General features: G+C 35.0%; 2 protein-coding genes across 2 annotated transcripts in view; one reads left to right on the top strand and one right to left on the bottom strand.

Moving 5' to 3' along the window:
• FBXL13 (F-box and leucine rich repeat protein 13) overlaps positions 1-24,993 on the top strand; it is a 2,081,262-nt gene that overhangs the window by 962,924 nt on the left and 1,093,345 nt on the right. The gene's annotated exons all lie outside the window — the stretch shown is intronic.
• LRRC17 (leucine rich repeat containing 17) overlaps positions 1-24,993 on the bottom strand; it is a 514,106-nt gene that overhangs the window by 28,993 nt on the left and 460,120 nt on the right. Inside the window, exon 6 of the mRNA XM_044088511.1 lies at positions 12,643-12,798. Within this exon, the coding sequence (XP_043944446.1) occupies positions 12,643-12,798 (156 nt within the window). The remainder of the gene's footprint in view (positions 1-12,642; positions 12,799-24,993) is intronic.

Genomic DNA, 24,993 nt, shown 5'->3' with positions numbered 1-24,993 from the left:
GCTAGGTTCTCACTTAATAGCAGGAGGTTAGCCTTAGAATAATTCCTGAATATTTGGAGTCTATATTACATCCTCAAAAACCCCTTTCAGCCAATGACTGTTCACTAAACAATAACCAGCGAAAACTATCTCGCTTGAATGGCCATTCCAGCAAACTTATTCCTAGGGGAGAAAAACGCTTGTCCAACCTAAAACCACACAAAATTTAAATCCCTTCAAAGTGGGGGGCTTTTTCCCCAGATCCCCTCAGTGTGTGGGGGGGCTGTGCTTCCCACATCCCCTAACTAAATATGCCAACTCTGACATCACATTACAGTGGGGAAAAGGGCATTTTTTCACCCTAGGAAAATATTCACTTAAATAGCCATTCGTGGGAGTTAGACTTTGCTGGTTATCATTTGGCGAAGAGCCGTTCGCTGAAAGGGGTTTTCATGGACGTGATATAGACCCGAATATTCCAGGTTTAGGTTGGGGTCCAGATTTTATTTTTACTTCAAAGGAGACCATTTTGTGGTCTGACCTTACCAGAGAAGGCATTACAGTAGGGGGTCTGCAGCACTGTCCCATCAGATCCAGTATGGTTGCACTCCTGATTGGTGTATTGACTATCTGGTCCAGGGTGTTTGTGTATACAAGATCCAGTAATCTCTGTGCATGTATGTTTAGTGTCATATAGGATTCCCATTCAATGTATGCATAGTCAATAAAATGGTGAAGTGGCCAGGGTATATGTGTGTGTGTGTGTGTGTGTGTGTGTGTGTGTGTGTGTGTGTGTGTGTGTGTGTGTGAGAGAGAGAGAGAGAGAGAGAGAGCAAGATACTCCTGACTGGTCTCTTATGTTGCAGAATGTCTTAAATTTTGCCTCATATTTGGTCTGATCCTCATAAAATGTGTGGGTTTCTGGCAAACATTGTGGGTTGCAATCTCTAAATAATGATAGCCATTTAAGTTTCAGACTTCATATTCTTCAGGTAACACATGCTAATGGAAACCCTGTTATTCCAGCCGCTTTTTAAATATATATTTAGTATTTGTGCCTAATTTTGTTCCTTTGTACTCCCAATCATTTTTGGCCTTGTCCCTGACTATTACACTCAGAGGCTGAAATATGTTATTGTGGGCATTAACATTGATTTAATCAGACATCTGAGGTGTGCACAATCAACAATAATTGCTGTACTTAGTGGGTACGTCTTTGTATGAGGGGTTATAAAGGATTCCACTGCTTCTGGCTGACAGCAATGAGCTAAAATACATTACTGTAGCTATGTATGTATTTGTTCATTCATTTGCTCATAAACAGACATTTGAGGTGTACACACTCAGTAAAGTGGCTGCACTCTGTGAGCACACTTTGAATGGTTGTAATGGGTTGCACTTTGGGCATCTGATAGCAATGATATTTTAAATAAATAAATAAATAAATAAATAAATATATATATATATATATATATATATATATATATATATATATATATATATATATATATATATATATACGGGTTCACTACAAAATCTTGAATTACGGAATTGTGAGACTCTGAATCCCGAAGACCAGAATCTCGAGATTCCGTAATATCGAAATGAAAAAAAAATATATAAAGAAAAAAAAACATTTAGAAAGATATATGCAGGAGGGGAATCCCCCCTGCACCCCCCACACCCCCTGCACCTAAATATACCAATTCCAAAATCACACTACAGTGGAGTGAATGGCAAAATTTCCGTTCCACTCTGCACAGCACTATTTTGCCGTTCACTCCACTGTGGTGTGATCTCGGAGTTGGTATATTTAAGTTTCAGGGGGTGCAGGGGGGGCTTGCCCACCCCCCCCCCCGCATATGCTTTAAAAAATGTTGCTTTTTTCATTTCGATATTAAGGAATCTCAAGATTCTGGTCTTCGGTATTCAGAGTCTTGAGATTCAGTAATTCGAGATTTAGTAGTGAACCCATATATATATATATATATATATATATATATATATATATATATATATATATATATATATATATATATATATATAAAGACAGATAGATATACTGTTGCCATCTATGCATGTCCTCAATTGTGTGGTCATAATCAGTCATCTACTGTACATATAGTCAGTAAAGTGGTGGGCAAATCTGTGTGGCTATATCTGTTTGGGGGGTCATGGGGGCTTGGTCTGTATGCATCTGACAGCAACAATGAACGTCATGTGGCTATAATGCTAGTGGAGACAAGATATGTCCCTTGTTTAGCCTGTGAATGCCTACGTATCCCCAGGTGAGCTAGAGACTGTTGCTTTTGATGTGAAAGTCTTCTATGACCTGCTAAGCTTTCTACTTTCTACCACTGTGATCCTCACCAGGAAAACAGATTTATATATGCATGTGTTTGTATTTATATAGTCACACGTGTGTTTGTGTGTCTGTACTTCAGGTCTTATTCACCAACTCATCAGGTCAGTAGGATATGAAGCATTCTCATGATCTCCTTGAGTAGACATGCCGTTTAGAATTAGAATGATTGATGACCTAAATGGATAGGTCATTAAATAGGAAAGTACAATTCATTTTCATGCCAAATTATGAATATATAACATATTAATATTTCTGCTAAAAACGTGAACAATAGTTTATATGGTACTTCGGTATATTAAATGAAAACTTATGTAATAATGGAAAAACTGTCAGTGATACTTGCTGTCTAACTACCACTGTTTTGCAGATATTTACATTTATTACTAGTAAGTAAAAGTGCATTAAGTATTGCATTGTATTTATTTTTTTATTTGACATTTGATAACTGGGTAGATGGGCTAGTTCTGGGACCCACTTCAGCAACGTCCCAGGTGCAATTGCACAAGACTGGTAATGGAAAGTAGTTACATTCTCTGTAAAATAGGATTATTCAGAGACACATTAATGACCATATTAATAACGGGAAAACCTCTGGTCTATTTATAACAGCATATAATGTATAAAAACAGAAAAACTTTTGGTATTTTTCTAGCAAAATATGGTATAGAAAAAGTTAATATGAGTAACACTTTGTAATTTTAATCAATAGATTTTATAGGTAGAAAAAACTTACAAGACCTTGACAGAAGTTGGAAGTGAGAGAGTATAGTGGGAGATGAAGAGAGTTGAAGATGTGAGAAGACAGAAAAAAAGAGTAGGACAGAAAGAAGATGGGGAGAGAGTAGTTAAAGAGGTAAAAACCTGAGTATTCCATAGTATTTACATATTTACATGGTTAATCCCCCAATATTTACATATTTACAATATTAATCTAGTACAGTGTGAAATGTGTAGAAGAAGATACCAGAAAGAGAGTATAAGGGGATTTATACTGTTTTGGGATGGGTGGTTAAAGGATATTAGCCATTGTCCTTATTACAAGTGCATATGTAGGTCTCTAGTATGTGGGCAGCATTTTTTTTCAAAATGATTTATTTGTCTAATCATTTTTGGTACTCTACAGCACCTGTATTGCACCCTAAGTAGAAGTGAATGCACCATAGTGCTGTTGCCTGTGAGCAGATGATAACTGGGTAATAAAAAAATTCCCATATGGCACAATACCAGCATGATGTCTGATGCAAATTAATGACTTGACAAAAGATTATTGCTTTCATCAGATAAAGTATTTCAGCATTTATACAAAATGCAGACAAGCTTGGATACCTAATTCCCATCATTATGATGCTGTCAGCGCTTGGTTTTTAGCTTCTAATTCTAATTTATTTAGTAGGACTTAGGACTTATACACCAAGAAGCCAACCTTTTCCTGATGGTGAAAAAGCTAAAATTCTACATGTTTCTTTTAACAGGACTTTTCTTTTTGGCTCACCATATCAAAAATCTATGCCGCAGATAAAAGTGTTGAAAGCAATGCAGATGTCTCTCTGAAACGTCACTGACATGCTAATTGCATATAGCTATTGGATGTTTCATGTAAAAAAAAAAGAAATAGCTGTAACATAGCGATAGCTTGATCAGTTGCCACCATGGGCAGTCCCCAGAGTTGAAGCACCTATCATCCATAAGTACATGATCTGAAAAAAGTATTTTCAAAGTTGAGAACCCAAAAACAAAAGTACTTTTCAATGCTCCATAAAAATAAAAAGTGGCTGCTTCAATGACTTCTAATACCATATTATACTTGCACAGATTTGACAACTCATTTGCTATACTAATCACTCCCAACTAACACCTTGCCCCTGGGGCTGTAGGGGTTAATATCAAAAATTATAAAATGGAGGAAAGCACTCTCAAAGGAAGAGGTCAGACTTAACCAAAAAAAAAAAAAAAATAATATATATATATATATATATATATATATATATATATATATATATATATATGTATGTGTGTGTGTGTGTGTGTGTATATGTATATGTATATATATATATATATATATATATATATATATAAATATTGTGATGCCCCACCACTGGCCCAGTAATCAAGGAGCCCCAATCCTCACCACTGGCAACAGTGGGGAATGTACACCCTGGGAGGATGACAAATATACACACAGTAAAGTACGACTTCCCTTAAGACCACACAGAGATCACAGTCAGTCTGGGGCTGGTTTCTCCCACTTTCTCCAAATCCCCAATAAGACTCCCCACTTGCACAGTTATAGGGTTGAGATCTCAGCAGAGTGGCCAAGCCAAAACCTGTAGCACCCTCTCTGTCTAACCAGTGCTTCATGTCCCTGTGCAAAACAGCTGACACACGCACACACTTTGAGGTTTTATTTACATACAAACGCAGATACACACCTGGGGAAGGCTGGCACAGGTTTACTAGCTATGCCCCCTTCTGCCCAGACTTTAAGGCAGTTCCAAGTGCCACCAGCCACTCTTTATTAGCTACTTTAAGGTCCTTAGCAAAGGGCGGCCAGTCCTACTGTGTAATGTTACTATAAATCCAAATGGTAGTTTGACCAAGCCAGGCTATTAGGAGTGGTCTGTATAGTGTCACCAAATACATATTCAAGTACACTAAGAGCTTAAATATCTTTAAACAGACCAACCACTATTAATAATAAATAATAAAAGAGGAAGAAAACATTCAATAAATCATCACAGTAACTTCAAAGTTCAAAATCACAGGATATAAGTAAAACAACATTGCAAGACAGTCTCAAATAAATAAAGAAAACATCTAAGCTGTACTTTACTACATTACTATCCGAATGAAAGGAATTACTGTGCTCTAAAAACTTACTTACAGAACAACATGCAGGCAGAAGTGATGAGTGGATGTTTCTAGGTTTAAGATAGGATTCAAAATGCAAAGTCTGTCTCTCAGAGAGTTCTTAAATTAATATAATATATTACTGCTGGGTTAGCTTGGATGACATCACTTTTAGTCACCTGACTTTAGTTCCCAAGCTAAACCCACTTTGTCAGAAACTAACAAAATGTACCTTCTATCTGTGTAAAATGCATAACTTTCAGATGTTGGCAACTGCTAGGAGACATAAAACAATAAAACACTTGCAAAACAATGCAGAAGCCACCCTAGTTGTAAACATCATGTCACCTTGCTGCACTGAATCTGACTTTTATGATGCAATAATAAAACAATTTAATTTCAACTATTTTCTCTGAATTTTTTCAAGTTAACCTCTTGTGTTCTGGTTTCCATTAAACATGTACATCTAAACAGTCACAATAGTGCAAGTAAATTCCTGTTCTGTTCCAATAGGGCATGCTGTGGTTACATTTTAACTCAGTACTTTAAACACACTTCTGTGTAAGTCATACCAATATTCACAAATGACACAGAGCTATTTACAAAATTCCCAACAGTTGGGCTGGCAGTGTGACACATGTGTGTGTGTGTGTGTGTGTGTGTGTGTGTGTGTGTGTGTGTATATATATATATATATATATATATATATATATATATATATATATATATATATATATATACACATACATAAATACATATTATATATATAGTTTCACTTCAGAATCCAAATATCACAATCCTGAACTTCATAATCCGGAACCTAAAATCCTGAAAACTCAAAATCCTGAATCACAAAATCCTGAAAATATACAGGACATAAAGAATGGCAATATTCCAGTACAAGGACACAGAGAAACATATACAAGACAAATGATAGCACTTTTCACCAAGTATGGATCCCCCACTCCCCCTGCTAATTAAATATATAAAGTCCAAGGTTACACTCCGTAGAAAAAAATGGCAAACATACCATCACATGTGTTCATGACTGCCTGTTGTAACCTTAGTAACATTCCCTTTTAACTTGCTATACTACAACATAACTAATGATAGTGTAGTGAAGTACAATCTTGGAGTTGATATATTTAAGTAGCAGGGGGTGTGGGGGTGCAGGGGGGCTTCACCCCTGCTTATATTTGTTGAAATGCAATCTGGTTTGTGTTTTCTATAGTCAGTATATGTATCCTGTGTGTTGTTAGTCTTTTAGGATTCAGGATTTTGAGCTTCCAGATTATAAAGTTTTCTGAAATTCTGGATTGTGATATTTTAGGATTCTGGAGTGAAACCATTTTATATATATATATATATATATATATATATATATATATATATATATATATTATATATATATATATATATATATATATATATATATATATATAATATATATATCAGTTAACAATGGCACACAGCTGTTAATGTAAATTCAAAGCACAGTTTATTAAAATTAGATTTTTCTTGCCTTGGGGAGGTCAGATGGAGAAACATATTACACTTATATATTTTTTAACCTTTGCATGAACTATGTATGCCTAAAACATTCTTCATAGCCACAGGGCAAACTGTTACTCTTGTTTTGATGGCTTGCTTACCTTAAGATACAGCTGCAATAGCTTGATGTTCTTCGTGTTTCACTGTTGCAGTCATTACATTTGGGTAATCTGCTGGCAGGTTGCCCTCAGTTGGCCTGAATAACAAAGTCTTGGGTACTGCGTCAGTTGCTGTCTTCTGTTCCATGACGTCAGGTCATCAGGGGTATAAAACTTGCAGCCAACGCCATTTTAATCAGTCTTTCTTGCCGCGCGGTGCTCGAAACAGAAGCAGTTCACAAGTGCCGGTCGGCCGACTCCTGAAATTTTCATTTTCGAGTTTCAGAACCAAAGTCTTCAAACCAAAGCTAAGCACTCCATTGGGGAAACATTTTCTTGCTTCTTACCGATGTCAGTAAAAGTTAATAATTGTATTACTTGTGGGAAGCAAATTCCTCATAAGGATTTTCATTTGTACTGTATTCCTTGCCTAGGCCCTGACCACAATGTGCCTTGCTCTTGGTTTTGTGCTAAATTTAACCAATGCATTATTAAGCGTTGGTATATTTTTGCTTCTAAATACTTTGGCTCAAGATTTAACTATCCTGAAATGTCATCGGTTAGCAATCCGACTACTGGAATTCACAAAAAAATGCAAAGAAAAAGACAGAGACAGACTGGTGAGGTCCAAAACTGACGTCGAAGCTTCTCCTAAGCCAGTCGCCAGTTCGCCAGTACTCAGTGAGGCACTTTCACAGCCCCTGATGCCCACTACTTTTGATTTGCAGGCCTCTACCAAGACCCATTTGGAGTCCGGTATGCCGCAAGATTCTTTAAGTATTGAACCCGCGGATATCTCTCCCTTGGATGGGTCCGGAGCCGTTGAGCAGGCACCAGCTTCTGAGGGTGTTTTCAGGCCTAAAGATTTGTATATTAAACCAAAGCCATCATCAAACACAAGGCCAAAACCAACTTCGGTGTCTAAAAAAATGATGCATGAGCCACGTGTTCAGGCCCCTATGCCTAAAAAACAAATGATCAAAATGGCTGAGGATTTAATTACTTTGATCAGGAGTTCCCAACCCCCTCCTGCTAAGAGGCCTAGGCAAGGCACTGATTATGAATCTTCAGATCAAGTTTCCATTTCTTCTGATTCCTCTTCTGATCAGGAATTTTCTATTCCCCCTTATGAGGACTCTGATGCAGAAGAACCCATCCCTTCTGCTTCTCCTCCTGAGGATTTTTCTTTTCGAGAAACTTTGCATACCTTAAGGGAACATTTTCATTGGGAGAGTCAGGATTTTTCAGAATCCAAAAAGAGGCTTTGGGATTTTATTCTTCTTCCTCAGCATAGGCCTTTGGCTATACCTCCTGTTTTAGACATCGTTGATGATGTTTTCTCAGAATCCAGCATGGCTCCTGATTCCCTGCCTCCAGCTCCTAGTAAGCCAGACAGATATTACGGGGTTCCTGACTCCCACAAGTTTCTTTTCAAAAATCCTACTGCTGACCCTGAAAAAATTTCTCAGGGTCCCAAAGGTGTTAAGGCTTCTACTGCTAAAAATTATACCCCTTCTGATAGAGACTCCAGGGTGCTGGATAGATGGGATAAGAAGGTTTACACGTCTGCAACCCTGGCAATCAAGGCTTTAAACTGTCAATTTTATATGCTTAAATATCAACAGCATATCATGGGCTTACTTAAACAGAAAATGATGTTGATTTCTGATTGTGTGGAAAATAAAGAGTTACAGGATTTATTGCATTCAGCTGAAAAAGTGGGAAAGCATACTTTGCAATGTGGTTTTGATTCCTTGGAGGCCACTTGCAGGGCCGCCGTAACTGGATCTGTGATAAGAAGGCATGCTTGGTTCAAGGAGCAAAATCTGCCTGATCATGTTAAAGCTAAATTGTTGGATGCTCCTTTACAGCAGGACAGTCTGTTTGGTAATAAGGCAGAATAAGTTTTGAAAAAAGATGGAAGACAAAGCTAAATCTATGCAAACTGTAAAAGATTTCTTGCAAGTGCAGCCACCCAGGTTCCGTAGGCACTGGCCTACTAAGAATTGGTCCTTTCCAATACCCAACAGAGCCGCTCAGGTCAAATCCAGACACTCCAAAGGCTCCATGTTTCAGTCACAAGGAACTTAAAGGACAAAACAATGGGTTGCCTCCACCTCCAAATCTGGAAGTAGCAAAGCACCCCCCTATGGTAAACAGTCTCAATGACTTTCCCCTGCCATTTCCAAGCACTTATCTTTTGGAAGCCCGTTTGGGGGGAAAACTAGCACTTCATGCTTAAAATTGGCATCTAATTACCCAGGAAAAGTGGGTCTTTAATATAGTATCCAAGGGATACAGATTTCATTTCCACATGTTGCCAATTCCAAATGGATGGCCAGATCTGCCTCCAAATCAGTGAGCAGAGGCCCAGAAACAAGTCATGTCCCTCATGGATATGGGGGCCATTCAACCAGTACCAGAAAAGGAAAAAGGACAAGGTTTTTATTCCAGACTTTTCCTGGTACCCAAAAAAGACAAATCATGGCATCCAATTCTGGACTTATCCATTCTAAATACCTTCCTGGACATTCCAAAATTCAAGATGCTGACTCTACAACAGTTACTGCCCATGCTAGGCAAGGATGCCTGGTTGGTAACTCTAGACTTAAAAGAGACTTACTTGCATATCCCAATCAGGGAGTCTTGCAGAAGATACCTCCGCTTCAAAGCAGAATATTTGCATTACCAGTTCTCTGCACTGCCCTTTGGCTTATCTACTGCGCCGAGGGTCTTCACAAAGTGCCTGGCACCAGTAATTGCATTTTGCAGACAAAGAAACATTCAAATTTATCCTTATCTGGATGATTGCCTAATTCAGGCAGAAAACAAGGACACTCTTCTACAACATCTGGCGTTTGTAAAAAGGCTTTTAACATGCCTTGGGTACACCATAAACGAAAAGAAATCACAACTGGTACCCTCTGAAATAATTACATTCCTGGGTGCAAGCTTGAATACAACTGCCCAGATGGCTTACCTCACACCAGACAAACAAATTCAATTGATAACATACTTCAAACAAGTAGCCACAAAAACCCAGCTATCTGCAAGACTTTGGGGTTCATGGCATCCTGCATTCTACTAATTCCATATGCAAGACTGCATATGAGGAAACTTCAATGGTAACTAAAAAGCTTATGGAGTCAACATTGTCACAGCTGGGAAACAATGATTCCTCTCATTCCTTGCTTGCAACAAGAGTTCCTATAGTGGGCAGAGGCCTGTCACCAAAACTAGGGACTGTCATTAATTCTACCCCCCTGCCACCCAAACCCTGACTACAGATGCATCAGACTATGCTTGGGGGGGCCCATCTGGCAGGAAGATGCATTCAGGGTGAATGGAGCCCAAATCAAATGCACCTACATATCAACCAGAAAGAAATGCTAGCTGTACAGAATGCTCTGACAGCCTTCAAGGACTTCCTTTATCCAGGACAACTACTGATAAAGAGAACACCACAATTATGTGGTACATAAACAAGCAGGGGGTTACCCACTCCTACCCTCTTTGCAGACTAGCCATGGCCTTGTGGAACACAGCCTTGACTTACCAAATACATCTACAACTCAGTTCCTGCCTGGAAAACAAAATACTCTGGCAGACAAACTAAGCAGAAATCTTATGGACCCACACGAATTGAAACTGGATCCACAAATCTTCAGCATGTTGACATGAAAATGGGGGAGCCCAGACATAGATCTGTTTGCCTCTCCCCAAAACTATCAGTTATACAAATTCTGCACAATAATTCATCACAAAAATGCTCGGAAAGTGGATGCTCTATCCTTCAGCTGGAAAAACCTATCAGTCTATGCCTTCCCCCTCTGCCTCTGCTCTCCAAGGTTTTACTAAAAGTCAGACAGGAAAAAACAAAAATGATTCTGATTGCTCCAGACTGGCCTTGCCAACACTGGTACCCACTTCTAAGGAATATGTCACACCTTTCTGCGTGGTACTTGCCTCAGACACCTCATCTATTGTCTCAGCAGAACTATCAAATTCTGCACACTCAGCTCCAAACTCTGAATCTTGCAGCATGGCTAATCAACTAATTTCACCAGTCACATCTCTCAGTAAACCTGTGATGGATGAAATTTTGGAGGCTAGAAGGCCTAGTACTAGAAAATCTTATGCTGATAAATGGAAGAGATTCTGTGCCTGGAACCAAGCACAAGGAATAAACACAGCAATGCCCAATATTCCTCAGATTTTGCAATATTTAACTGAGATGCTTCACAAGGGCCTATCTTTTTCTTCTATAAAAATCCATGCCTCTGCCATCTTGGCTTATTACAACACAGAGCCTCCTCTCTTTTCTCATCCCCTGCTAAAGCAGTACCTCAGAGGGGCCAAAAATTTGAGACCTCCCAGGAGAGCACCAACTCCTGCATGGGACCTCAATTTTGTGCTGGAATAACTCACCCTACCTCCTTTTGAACCAGATGCTACGGCAGACATAAAATTTCTTTCTTGGAAGACAGCCTTTCTTTTAGCAGTCACTTCAGCTAGAAGGATTTCGGAACTACAGGCTCTCATGGCAGTGGAGCCTTTCATTATCTTTTATCCGGACAGAGTGGCCCTCAGGACCAATCCATCCTTTATGCATAAGGTGGTATCCAGTGTGGCTCTTAACCATACCATTCATTTTTTCCCAAATCCACAGAATAAGGGAGAGCGGATTCTGCATTCATTGGATGTACACAGACAACTAAGATTCTACTTAAACAGGACAAAATCTCTAAGAAAGTCTGAGCAACTACTGGTGGCATTTGCTGCAGGGTCAGAGGGTAAGGCTAATTCAAAGCAGACTATTTCAAAATGGATAAGCCATTGTATTCGTTTCTACTACATGCACCATGGTAAACCTGTCCCCAAGGTGATCAGATCCCATTCCACCAGGGCTGCATCTACTTCTGCAGCTTTTCTCAGAGGGGTTCCTACCAGAGACATTCTAGAAGCTGCTACTTGGAGCTCAGTTCATATGTTCACCAAACATTACCATTTACCTCTCTTTTCTAAATCCAGGGCAGGCTTTGCCACTGCTATCCTGCAGGGCCTTATAGCTGCTCCTAATGCTGTATAATTTCATCCTCCCATCCATAGCTTTGGGATTCTGCCCAGATGTAATGGCTGCAACACTGAAACACGAAGAACATAGTACAGTTGTGTACGCTTACCATAAATGTAGATGTTCGAGTGTATTCACTGTTGCAGTCCAGGGTATCCACCTGCCAGCCCCCTTTGTTCACTCTTAGTATACCTCAGCTTTCTTTCATTATGCTCAAAAGCCTTTTTGGTGTATTTGCTTTTAGTTGGAGGTAATTTTTTTGTGTTCTACATTACATCCATGTGTGTGTGTGTGTGTGTGTGTGTGTATATATATATATATATATATATATATATATATATATATATATATATATATATAGGCATCGGCTGCATGTTTTATACCCCTGATGACCTGACATTATGGAAGAGGAGACAGCAACCGACGCAGGACCCAAGACTTTGTTATTCAGGCCGACTGAGGACAACCTGCCAGCAGATTACCCAAATGTAATGACTGCAACAGTGAATACACTCGAACATCTACATTTATGGTAAGTGTACACAACTGTACTTTTTGAAGAATCATGTATTTTAGGGCTCAGTAAATTAAAATCAATCCAGTATACCATTTGTTATCATTGAATGATACAGTATTAATATAAAAGCAGGTGTATTACTTAATCTTTCTTATTCTGTTCTGATGAAAACATTTTAAATAATTTAATAGATGCATGTCAATTTACTTACCTGGATCAATATGTTCAATTGCATTATTGCTGAGGTTAAGGATCTTCAGGTCTTTGTTATTGCAAAACACATTGGGCTTCAGTTTTGTGATGTTGTTGTTTGAGAGATCAATCTGTAGTACATTTGTTGGTATATCAGTTGGGATTTGCTTCAGTCCTAAATAAATATAAAAATATTTTAAATGTATTAGCTGTCTAAATAATACTGAATTTCATTTAAACTTAATAACAGCAAGGATTGCTCACAATATTAAGTTCAGCAGTGAAAATAAGTGAAATACCAAATCATCTTTAGTCTGATTTTGTCTTGGACACTCTTTTAATAATATTGACATAACTACACTTCCATGAAGAAGTTGGCATTTTCTCATGTCCCTTTTTTCTTTTTTTCTCAATTGTTTTTATTGAAAATTTTAACAACAAAACATTACTATATAATAGAAATATTATCAAACAAATATACATATCTAAAAGAACAATAATACACAACTAGAATAACCTTTTACAGTGGTGTCTACTATAAAACAAAGCTTTTTAAACAGAAAAAGATGTGATGAGTAGTTGTTAATTAATTATTAAAGTCTGTTTATCCAGCAGTTCTTTGAATTTCAACCATATATTGTATGAAAAGGTGATTCTAGATGTTCTTGTCTTGATCGTGATAAGTTCAAGATGACAAACTTCAGTTGCCAAGTATACAAATTCCTTCATAGTAAGAGAATCTGATTCTTCCAGCTCTTGATGATGACTTTTCTTGCTAATGTTAAGATACTCCATAAAAGAGGGTATTTTATTTTTGTAACACAAGTGGGAACAAATGTATTAAATAAAATAAGAGATTGTGTCAGCATAACTGACTTATGATCAGATTTATTTTCTTTTCTGAAAAGAGCTACCACCTGATAACAATTACCAAGTCGATTGGCTAAATCCTTTTTTGATTTTATCATATAAAATATATTTTATTTGATTATTATAATTATAAGTCATAATGAGTAGAATTCAAAATTGCCATTGCAGCAACTCAACTCGTGCTACACTAATAAGGAAAGTTGTGCTGCTCCACTATCCCATATTCCTTGTAACACTACATCTAATTAAAATTGTTTGAATGACTGAAAATTTCTTAACTGAGCAGTTATAACAATTGTTTAGCTGAGCATCTTACCAACCTGCACTAGCAGGTAGCACAGGAATCTAGCTGACTGCATAGTCTGTCTCTGTCTCTCTCTCTCTCTCTCACACACACACACACACACACACACACACACACACACACACACACACACACACACACACACACACACACACACACACAACACAAAAACCTCCACACTGTACTTAATTCAGCTACTTTTGGACAGGAGAAGCTAATCAGAGTAGAGCCACTGTACATCCCAGCTTTGCTCTAAGCAGCTTTCCTGTCTGATAACACAGGCTACATACATGCATACTGTAATACACTCAGGCAAGCATGCGCATATACAGTTCAAGCAGACAAACACATACATATCTGGTGCATGTATTGTCTATGTCTACAATCTCCCTTTCCATAGCAAATATAGGTCACGGCAGATGGTGGTCGCCCACCACAGAGACACAGACACAACACACACACACACACACACACACACACACACACACACACACACACACACACACACACACACACACTCACAGTAAGCATACATGCACATGCATGCACAAACCCCACCCACACAATGTCCCTCTACCCCACACACATACATACATACATACACTCATATATCCTTACACGTCTTACCTGGCCTGGTAATCTGAGAAGAGTAAAGCTGCCCCAATGCACTCTGCACAGAGTTTTCCCCATTGAAATATGTAAGTGTATGCAGATAAATTTTTGCATGCATTGGAAATTGTCTTGTACACACATCTGTGTATCACTGTGCTAGGAAATTTACCACACAGAATAGTGGGGTGCTCCAGGATGATAATGGACTTCATTAGAAAATGGCACACAAACCTGCTACCATATTTGCATGTTGCAGCAAAACCTTTGTTGTTTAGTAGAGCAGGGTTGTGCTGCTGGGCAGTGACGAGGGCTATGAATTAGGACAGTTTTGCCTAATATGTAAAGCAATTTATGTGGCTTTGTACTAATGAAGTTGTTTTTTGAATACCAGACCCTATTTTCTTTCTTAAAAAAAACACCTCCTGAAAACAATTTCAAAGTCTTATGAATAAAGACTTTTCTGCTTCTTTTATTTAAAACCAGGTTTACTTGTTTATTATAATATAGGAGATATGACACTTTATTTTTTGGTTATATTATCAGATACCTTTATTTTTGTTTCTTTTCCTGAAGCTGGAAATACTTCTTTAGCTGACGCAACACTATTTTTATATGATGAATACAAGGCTTGTGCTCAGTTCTTATTTATTTTCTAACATCTGGGATCTGTACCCATTAAAGTGACAACGTTTAAACTTATTTTAATACAGTGATTGCAGTTTGTGTCATTTCCTTGCTGTTTCTCCAACTTGCATCTATAACACAAGGTGTTGCAACCGTGTGCCAGATAACCATTACTGCTTGAAAACGTATGGAATCATCTTGAAAAAAAATTGCTAAAGTTCCCAGATTCTGTACCAGTTTGCTTTTTCCAAGATACCTGGAAGTTCTGGGTGTTGTAGCCTTCAAATTTTATTTCAGATGACACTAGTGTGGCAAACCCCCCACCTGAGAAAAGTCCTGTGTGTTTGTATTTAATCTAGCTTGTTTCAGATGATGATTTCTGTACATGCATGTCCCTTGTTTCTGCTACATGGCAAAATTCATTTGTAACTCAGTCTGGATTCAGACAAAATTCAACAAGGATACACTGGGAACAATTCCCTTGTATTTACCATTTGCTTTTGATAATCCTTGTTGTAATGTCTAAAAATAAATGATTCTCAAATTCTATTTCTTGCAACTGGTTTATAAACTATTTTTGTTTATTAAAATTAATTTGTAAATAATGACGTTTATTTCAATGGTTCATTATCTGTAGCTCTTGACCCAATTACAGGCCATCACCAGAGCCCAGCTCCTTTAATTCTCACCAAAAAAAAAAAAAAAACAAATGATCATAATACCTAATATGATTTTAAATATTATACATTTTCAGTATGCCAGATACAAGAAGGAAGTTTATTCTGTAATCTTGCAATTTTAGTATGGAGGAACTCTTTTTATAGATGTACTTTTCTAAGTGTAGTAAACTGTTATTTTTATTCCCCAAGTGATGACATAGGAATTCTATTTCTAATGTAGATCTCATTTTTTCATCTTTAAGATTTTGAAAGCAAAAATTAAATCATCATTTTTTTTACATAATACAGTCTGTGTAGCTTTAATGTAGTTAGCCTTTCTGCATAAGGCTTATATTTCAGAGAGAGCATCATTTTGGCATATCTTTGTATTCTTTGTAATTTGTTCACTTTGTTTACTTCATTAGCAGAACACATATAAAAAGCTAGCACAGTAGTCAAAAAACTGACCTTACCTTTGTTCTGAACAGTGGTAGAAGTACATTCTCATTTTAAAATAGTCACAATCAAAAATAACACTTTCTTGCCATAGCATCAGTGTTTGTAACAAAATTCAAAACTCTAAGCACTACCACTGTAAGTCCTGTCCAAAAATATTCGTGTTTATATTATGTGGGTATAGTTCTTTAGTGTGCTTTGTATCTAACACAATGCATTTTGCAGTTTCATCTGCTCACTTCTGCAGCATATCTATATATCTTTGAAGTTTCTTGTGATCTTTAACAGATAGCACCACTGTACCTATCTTTGACTCAAAATTTCTATATCCAACAAGTGTTTCTAGGCTGGCATTAGAATATGTTAGACAGGGCGAACCCACTGCAATTCCTTGCGGATGCCTCAGTCAGTTTGAAAATAGTATGACTGGTCTTAATCTTTGTATAGGATGCTGTATCAGCTAGCCATTTCTGGATTCAGTTTACAACACCCCCATTAAATTTTATTGTGGAATTGAATCAAAGGGTTTTAGTAGATCTAAGCAAATGATGTCTAAAAATATTCCATTATCTAATGCATTTATTACAGCTTTGTTATTAAGTTAGTTTACAAAAGCCATGTTGATAGTTATCCCTATTCACAGCTTCATTGGAGAGCAATAACTTTAACATGACTGTTTCAAAAACTTTACTTTGAATACTTGTCAGATTATTGGTCTATAACTTAATGGCTTAGTAGCAGAGCCTCTACAGAACAAAGATATAAGAGTTTTTTCTCTAAATCTTGAGAGAAGTCCACTTTCCAGAATTTCTTGAATACATACATTAAAACTTGTGCAAACCATTTAATTATTTGTCTGAGAAAGAGCCCATTTAGCAAACAGGACCAGTGGGATACTGTGGCCTGATTTTCTTTAAGGACTCATGTCAGAAGAAAAAATTCAAGCGAGTCACATCTGCCTCAGGTGATGAAAAACCTCTTTATTTGCAGCTAACCAGATTACAGCAGCATGTTGGCCAAGATGATCTCAATCTGATCAGCTTGTTTACTGACATCAACTTTTATACTTTCTTGTTACTAGCCAAAATAGCTTTTGTTACATTTCTGACAGTTGACAGTTGGCTATGAAAAAACCATCTAGGATCACAATTTACCTCAGAAAAGAATGCTTGGGGGCGTGGCCAAGGATGAACACAGGATAGCAGCAGATTTCTTCAGCTCCACCAATTTCATTACATTGACAGGAATTAATTACTTAAAAAATTAATTCTTGAAGTAATTTTCTTTCTAAATATGTTTGTTTTATATAGTTCTTGAACTATATCTAAAAAAGAAAGGAAATCTTAATAATATTCCTGTCAGAAATTACTTTGGAAATTTTCCTGTCAGTTTATCAGTCTGAAATGAGTTCCAGTAAGACAAATTCTCAAGACTCCAGCATCAAGAAAGAACTTCAGTCTCTGATAATTATAGTCCAGCAACTTACTGCTAAGATGGATAAAATGGATACTAAAATAGACACTTTCATAGAAAAAACTACAAAACAAATAGACTTGTTACATATGGACCTGCAACAACAGAAGATCCAGATGACAGGCATAGAAGAAGCTGTGAATGACATGGAAAATAAAATACAAGAAGAGGAAATCAACATTGAGTTTCTGCTGAAACAAAATACACATTTACAAACAAAGCTGGATGACCTGGAAAATATATCTAGGCGCAATAACATTAGGATTTTTGGACTGCCAGAAAATATTGAAGGTAACAATATTACTTATTTTTTAACAACATGGCTCCCTAAAACTTTAGATTTACCAGACGCATTCTCTTTTGGTATCGAAAGAGCACATAGATCTATAGCTAATACTAACTCTAACAAAAACTATCCTAGATCAGTTATAGTTAGATTTCTATCATCTTTGATAAAGAGATGGTTCTTAAATCTGCTTGGGCTAAAGCTCCTGTTAAGTTTAATGAGACAACTGTGCATTTTGACAATGACTATTCTTCCATGGTAATTGCTAAAAGAAAAGTTTTTCTGCCACTAATAAGGGAGCTTAAAAGCACAGTTTAAAACATACCTTCTGTTTCCTGCCAAGCTTAAAATCTTCCTTCCTGATGGTCCTAAGGTCTTCGATGATTTAGACTCTGCTTTACTGTTTGTCAAAGAAAGGATTTTGGATAAAATAGAAGAAATGGAATGGGCTAGTTCTTCATTAAAGAGATTGGCAACTGAAGCTTCCTGGAAGACTTCAGAGAAGAAGAAGAGACTAAAAAACAAATGATTTGTTATATGTTTTTTTTCTCTCTCATCATTTTAGTTCATTATTAATCTTTTTGAATATAGTTCCTGCATTTCCAGAAAGCCACAAATATTTTGGAAAAGATTTAATCAAAGTTATTCTCTATGTGCAAAGAAATGCTTTGTTTCATAACCAGTCAAAATGCCTGAGGATTTAATGGCAGGCTGTGACTCGATTTGTTTCTCTTTCTGAAAAAAGTAAGGTTAGTAATTTGATACATTTTTTTATCTTTACCTTTTTTTTTTCCTTCTTCTTTTATTATTTCTTTGTTTAAACAATGACATTCTATTTAGATTATGTAGTGGGTAAAGGGTAGGGGAGGGCAGGGAGAGAACAGTAATGAAAATATCATTAATAGAATAATAACATATTTATTTCTTGTAAAAGTTTATAAGTTCTTCAAATGCTATTTCTAATTATACTTTCTTGATTATACTGCTTATGCTTGCTTGTAAATAATCTGTCATGCTTTAACTAATAATAATCAGAACTAAATAAGAGTAAATAATATGTTTTATTTTTAACTCTATTAATATAAACAGTAAGTAACATTCCATTGTATATACTTCTTACAGCTTTCTCTTACATTTTTTTATTTCTGCCTCACTCCCTTTTATTTTCTACTCTCTTTTTCTTTTCTTTATTAATATATAGAAATGCTTTTGACTGTGTGGGCACAGTGAATAATAGGATTTGTATGAAAATTGAGTTGGGAGAAGAATGCTGAGTTGTATTGCTTGTTGGTAATTTTGAGTTTAAATTCACTTGCATAGAGGCTGTGATGATCTGTGGAATACATTGTGGAGGTTCTGTCATGTTTAGATGCATTTACACTGCTAAATGAATGTTTGTCACTAGTTTTTAATAAGTTTCCTGCCAAAATGTTAAGAGAGACAATCTGGGATGTGGGCTGTCTCATGCACAGTGTCCATGAGTTTCCTCAGAAGCTTCACTCACAGAATTCTCACAGAGAAACTGAAAGCAGTTAGTATAAACATTGACAAGGTTATCACACTGACACACCACAGATTCAGGAAAAATACTCTGTTCATAAAATATGTCAATTATAATGAGTTTAAATGATGTAGTTTCTTGTAGTAAGTAAATGTCTTATTTTAGAAGGCATAAAAAATGAAACATTTATTTAAATGTTTTTGAAAATCTACTTAACAGCAGCATAATAATCTGTGTTAAAAATTTGTGTTCCAAACATATACTTTACTATAACTCATTTAATTCATCTGATTGACAAGCATAAATAATCTTATAACTCTATTCTGGAAGAAATGTCATGTGATATATTTTAAAGCAGTAGGTTAGCATGATTGTAAAATCTGGTTACCAATATGTGTTTGCTGTGCATTATTTTGTATAAAGCAGACAGATTTATTCTAGGGACAGCAAGTAGGATAGTGCTCTACAAAGACACAACTCAGTGAGATCAGATATATATATATATATATATATATATATATATATATATATGTGTGTGTGTGTGTGTGTGTGTGTGTGTGTATGTATGTATGTGTGTATGTGTGAGTGTGATGGCTTTTTTTCTGAGAATCTGCATAACTATCCAATATGATTTATAATAATTTCTATGAATACAATATTTTACTCTATTGACAAAATGAATGTTTGCCACAAGTTTTAATAAGTTTCCGCCAAAATGTTAAGGGAGACAATCTGGGATGTGGGCTGTCTCATGCACAGTGTCCATGAGTTTCCTCAGAAGCTTCACTCACAGAATTTTCACAGAGAAACTGAAAGCAGTTAGTATAAACATTGACAAGGTTATCACACTGACACACCACAGATTCAGGAAAAATACTCTATTCATAAAATATGTCAGTTATGATGAGTTTAAATGATGTAGTTTCTTGTAGCAAGTAAATATCTTATTTTAGAAGGCATAGAAAATGAAACATTTATTTAAATGTTTTTGAAAATCTACTTAACAGTAGCATAATAATCTGTGTTAAAACTTGTGTCCCAAACATATACTTTACTATAACTCATTTAATTCATCTGATTGACAAGCATAAATAATCTTATAACTCTATTCTGGAAGAAATGTCATGTGATATATTTTAAAGCAGTAGGTTAGCATGATTGTAAAATCTGGTTACTAATATGTGTTTGCTGTGCATTATTTTGTATAAAGCAGACAGATTTATTCTAGGGACAGCAAGTAGGATAGTGCTCTACAAAGACACAACTCAGTGAGATCAGGTATATATATATATATATATATATATATATATATATATATATGTGTGTATGTGTGTGTGTGTGTGTGTGTGTGTATGTATGTATATATATGTATGTGTATATGTGTGTGTGTGTGTGTGTGTGTGTGTGTGTGTGTGTGTGTGTGTGTGTATATGTATGTGTGTGTGTGTCTGTGTTTATGTGTGTGATGGCTTTTTTTTTTTTTTAGGTAATAACGCAGGTGTTTCTGAGAATCTGCATAACTATGCAATATGATTTATAATAATTTTTATGAATACAATATTTTACTCTATTGACAATAATGAGTTTAAGTAAATGCTCATATACAAACAATTCAAGATTTTTTTGGAAGCTGTTGATAGAATTCACATGACAGAAAATAGATGCATCTTAATGCATGTAATGTCTGAATCATATTAGCCAAAGTTTTTGATTTAAATGAATGTTAGAACATAATTTTCTCTCCTCTTGATTTCTAACATTAAGATTATTTGAATGCTATTAGAATACAAGTGTTATATATTACATAGATCTATATAATAGTATGAACAGTTAAAAAAAAAAAAAAGTTTATTTTAGTTTATATGATGCTGTTTTACCAAATGTGTAGTTTTGTCTTGATAGATAATTGAATTGAAAACTGTTAACCTCAGTTAAATATAACTAGTATTAAATTGATAAGGTGGTAGCTGAGGTACTGCTGCTTAGGGTAGGGGGTTAACTTGAGTAGTAAATACTACTCTAAGTTGGAGTTTTCAACTCCAGGTGGGATGCAAGGTTTAATCCTTACATTATTTTCACTTGTTCATTGTTATATGTATATAGTTTTGACATCCACAATATATTTTGTACACTCATTGTCACTACAAACAAAATTGAATCCTATACAAAATCCCATAAGAGATTTAATAAATACAGCTATATTTAAAGGTACACCTAAAAGAGGAGATGTAACATTATTTATCTTGTTATTTGTTATTTCGATCATAAGATTCTTGAGTTTTAAAAATGCCAAATGACATCTTTAAAAGGAATTTCTTTAAACATTAATGGATTGAATAATCCGTGTAAAAGGGCAAGCCTAATAAGATACATTAATCTACACAAGCCAATCTAGTCTTCCTGCAAGAAACCCATCTCTTGAAAAAAGATATTGATAAACTAGCCACTAATAAGTATACAGTATTGGTTAGTTCAGAGCACACTCAGAAAAAAGAGGAGTGGCTATTTTATGGAATAAAAGTATGCCCATTCCTAAAACCATTAAGTCTTATCAGGATGACAAAGGAATGTTTTGTATGGTTACAATACAAATTAATGGGAAGACTTACACTTTAATTAATGAATATTGGATACCTGGAATTGGTATTAATACAGTGAAACATCATATTGATAAGATCATATCATTCTCTATAGGGGATATTATTTTAGCTGGTGATTTTAATTGTATACTACATGAAAGTGATACTACCACTATAAAGAAAAGAAGAATTACATCTAATGCAAAACATTTAAATGATTTTGCTAATTCTTATCATTTGAATGATATTAATAATCAGATAGAGTCAAAATCATTACCATACACCTTTTTTCTAACAGATACAAAACTTATTCAAAAATAGATAGGGTCTTTATTTCTAACCAGATGGTAACAGATTTAATTAATTCCAAAATCATTTCATGTCCTATATCTGATCATAACTCAATTGTTTTTGAATTCATGATAAAAATACTCATAATGTTCAGATCAAAAGGATACCAGCATACTTAACTCAGCTAAAAGACTATAAAGAATATATACTTTCAGAAGTACAACATTTTCTAGACATAAATAATACTCCTGAAGTCTCCATTGTCTATGTTTGGGATGCCTTAAAATCATATATATATGGACAAAGTATCAGATGGTATAATAATAAAAGGAAATCTTGGGATAAGGAATTGTTAGATATTCAAAGTAAACTAGACTCTTATAAACATAATAATAAAGAAAATATTATGGACAAGAAAGTTATTGAAGAAATAAACAAACTAAATGAGAAATACAAAGAAATTTTAACTCATAAAGTTAAAATAACTTTAGAGAAATACAAGTTTTTGTCTTATTCAATAAGCCCCAAATACTTACATAGACTTAAAAATAAAACAAAAAGATTGAATAAACAAAACCATATCAAAGAAATCTTTTCTCTAAGGAAAAAGAAGAATGTTTCTAGTATACCAGAAATACTGGATGAATTTAGAAATCACTTTCATAAGATTAACCATAACAACATTAACATGGAACCTAAAGATAAAATAAAGGAGTTTATAACCACAAACATGAATAAAAAGCTTAATAAACAACAGATTAAACTATTGGACAAGAGTATTTCATATACAGAAGTTATTACACAAATAAATAAGCTTAAATCAAACAAAGCACCGGGTAATGATGGTATTATACCAGAGATATATAAAATCCTTTCTAAAACTACATATTCATTAATACATAAGGTTGTTATTCTGGCCCAAACTGAGTTAATAACCCCCCCATCTTGGCAATATACATTTATTTCACCAATTTTAAAACCTAATAAAGATCCAACTAGATGTTCTTCATATCGACCCATCTCATTACTTAATGTTGATTATAAAATGTTTATGAGTATTTTTGCTGATAGATTGAAGACAATTATCCCCAGCATTATAGACATAGATCAGACGGGCTTCATTGTAAATAGAAATACTTTTGGTAATATAAGAAGAACTTTAACATTAATTGATTTTGCAAATAGGAAAAAGAAAGATTTAACACTTATTAGTCTTGATATAGGTTCAGCATTTGATTCAGTAAGTTGGGACTATCTGTTTACCTTACTGAAATGCACAAATTTCTCTGATGCATTTGTAAATTTAATTGAGCATTTATACAAAGGAACGCTGGCTTATATTAAGGTAGGAACATATGTTTCACAAAAAATACCCATTCTTAAAGGTACAAAGCAAGGATGTCCACTTTCTCCACTATTATTCACTTTAGTAATGGAGCCTTGGGCTAATTTGATTAGAAACAGTACTGACATAGAGGGTTTTGAAATAGAAGAAAATACAACATCAAAAATTCAACTTTTGCAGATGATGTTCTAATTACATCAGCAGGATCTAATTCTTCTATGCAGTCTTTATTTGATAAAATGATGAATTTTAAAAGTATTTCTGGTTTAATATTCAATGAAGAAAAACTAAAATACTACCTATATATACACGAAAAATACTCTCATTAGTGATTTTACTAAATATGCACCCAACTCAGGTCAGATAACTTATTTAGGTATAATACTATCTAAAGATATTAAATCTATTATATATAATAACTATAATACCTGTTTTCTTAATATACAAAATCTTTTTAATACCTGGAATAATATGTTTTTTACTATGGAGGAGAGACTTACAATTATTAAAATGATAATATTCCCCAAGATTTTATACTTAATACAATCAATAATACTTTCACCTACAAAAATAACTATCAAGAAACTGAATACACTAATGTTAAATTTCTTATGGGCACCTAATAGACCTAGGATTGCATTAAAGAAACATACTAATAGCTGGTCTCAAGGGTTTATTTCTTTTCCAGACTTTAATTTATATATTATCTCTTCTATTATAAAAGTTATTACTTTATTAATAGATCGGTCATATGTCATAAAATGGAAAGATTATTGGGAGCTAATTAGTATACACTTCATGAAAATCTCCTTAACACATAAAAATATGATTATAAATAACTCCATGTTGTGGTTGCTAAAGGAATTTTGTACTTCACCTATTACACCTAAACATATGGTCTGTTACCCATTAAATATTATTATTAGTTATCGTAACTTTATATTCATGCACCCTAAGTATAGGGAATGGAATTTTATTGTATTCCCTATAATTTATACTCAGGGTATGCTTATGTCATCTACTTCTGAAGGAGCTCATTTAGCTATAGATAATAATCTAAAGTACTGGTATCAGCTGATATCTGATAATAAAGTTAAAAATCTAGATTTCTTAAAACAAGAATTTGATCTAAGAGAAATTTGCTGGTTAGAGGTTCAGATCTTTAGACAACATCTCATTGATAGAATATATCTAATGTCTATAACAGTTAAAGAATCTATTCCAAAACTGATTGATTACTTGATAATAAATTTACAGCTTAAAGTTTCTGATAAAGGTAAACTTTCATATATACATAAAATTATCAGACAAGAAACTTTTTACAATGTAGATTCATACTGGAATTATTTCACCTCTATTAATGGGGACCC

This window comes from Protopterus annectens, chromosome 11.part0 (genome assembly GCF_019279795.1).
Source record: "Protopterus annectens isolate FY-2018-M chromosome 11.part0, PAN1.0, whole genome shotgun sequence".
NCBI classification, from domain to species: domain Eukaryota; kingdom Metazoa; phylum Chordata; order Ceratodontiformes; family Protopteridae; genus Protopterus; species Protopterus annectens.
The sequence above is the reverse complement of the archived record's forward strand: the minus strand, read 5'-3'. Positions and strand labels throughout refer to the sequence as shown.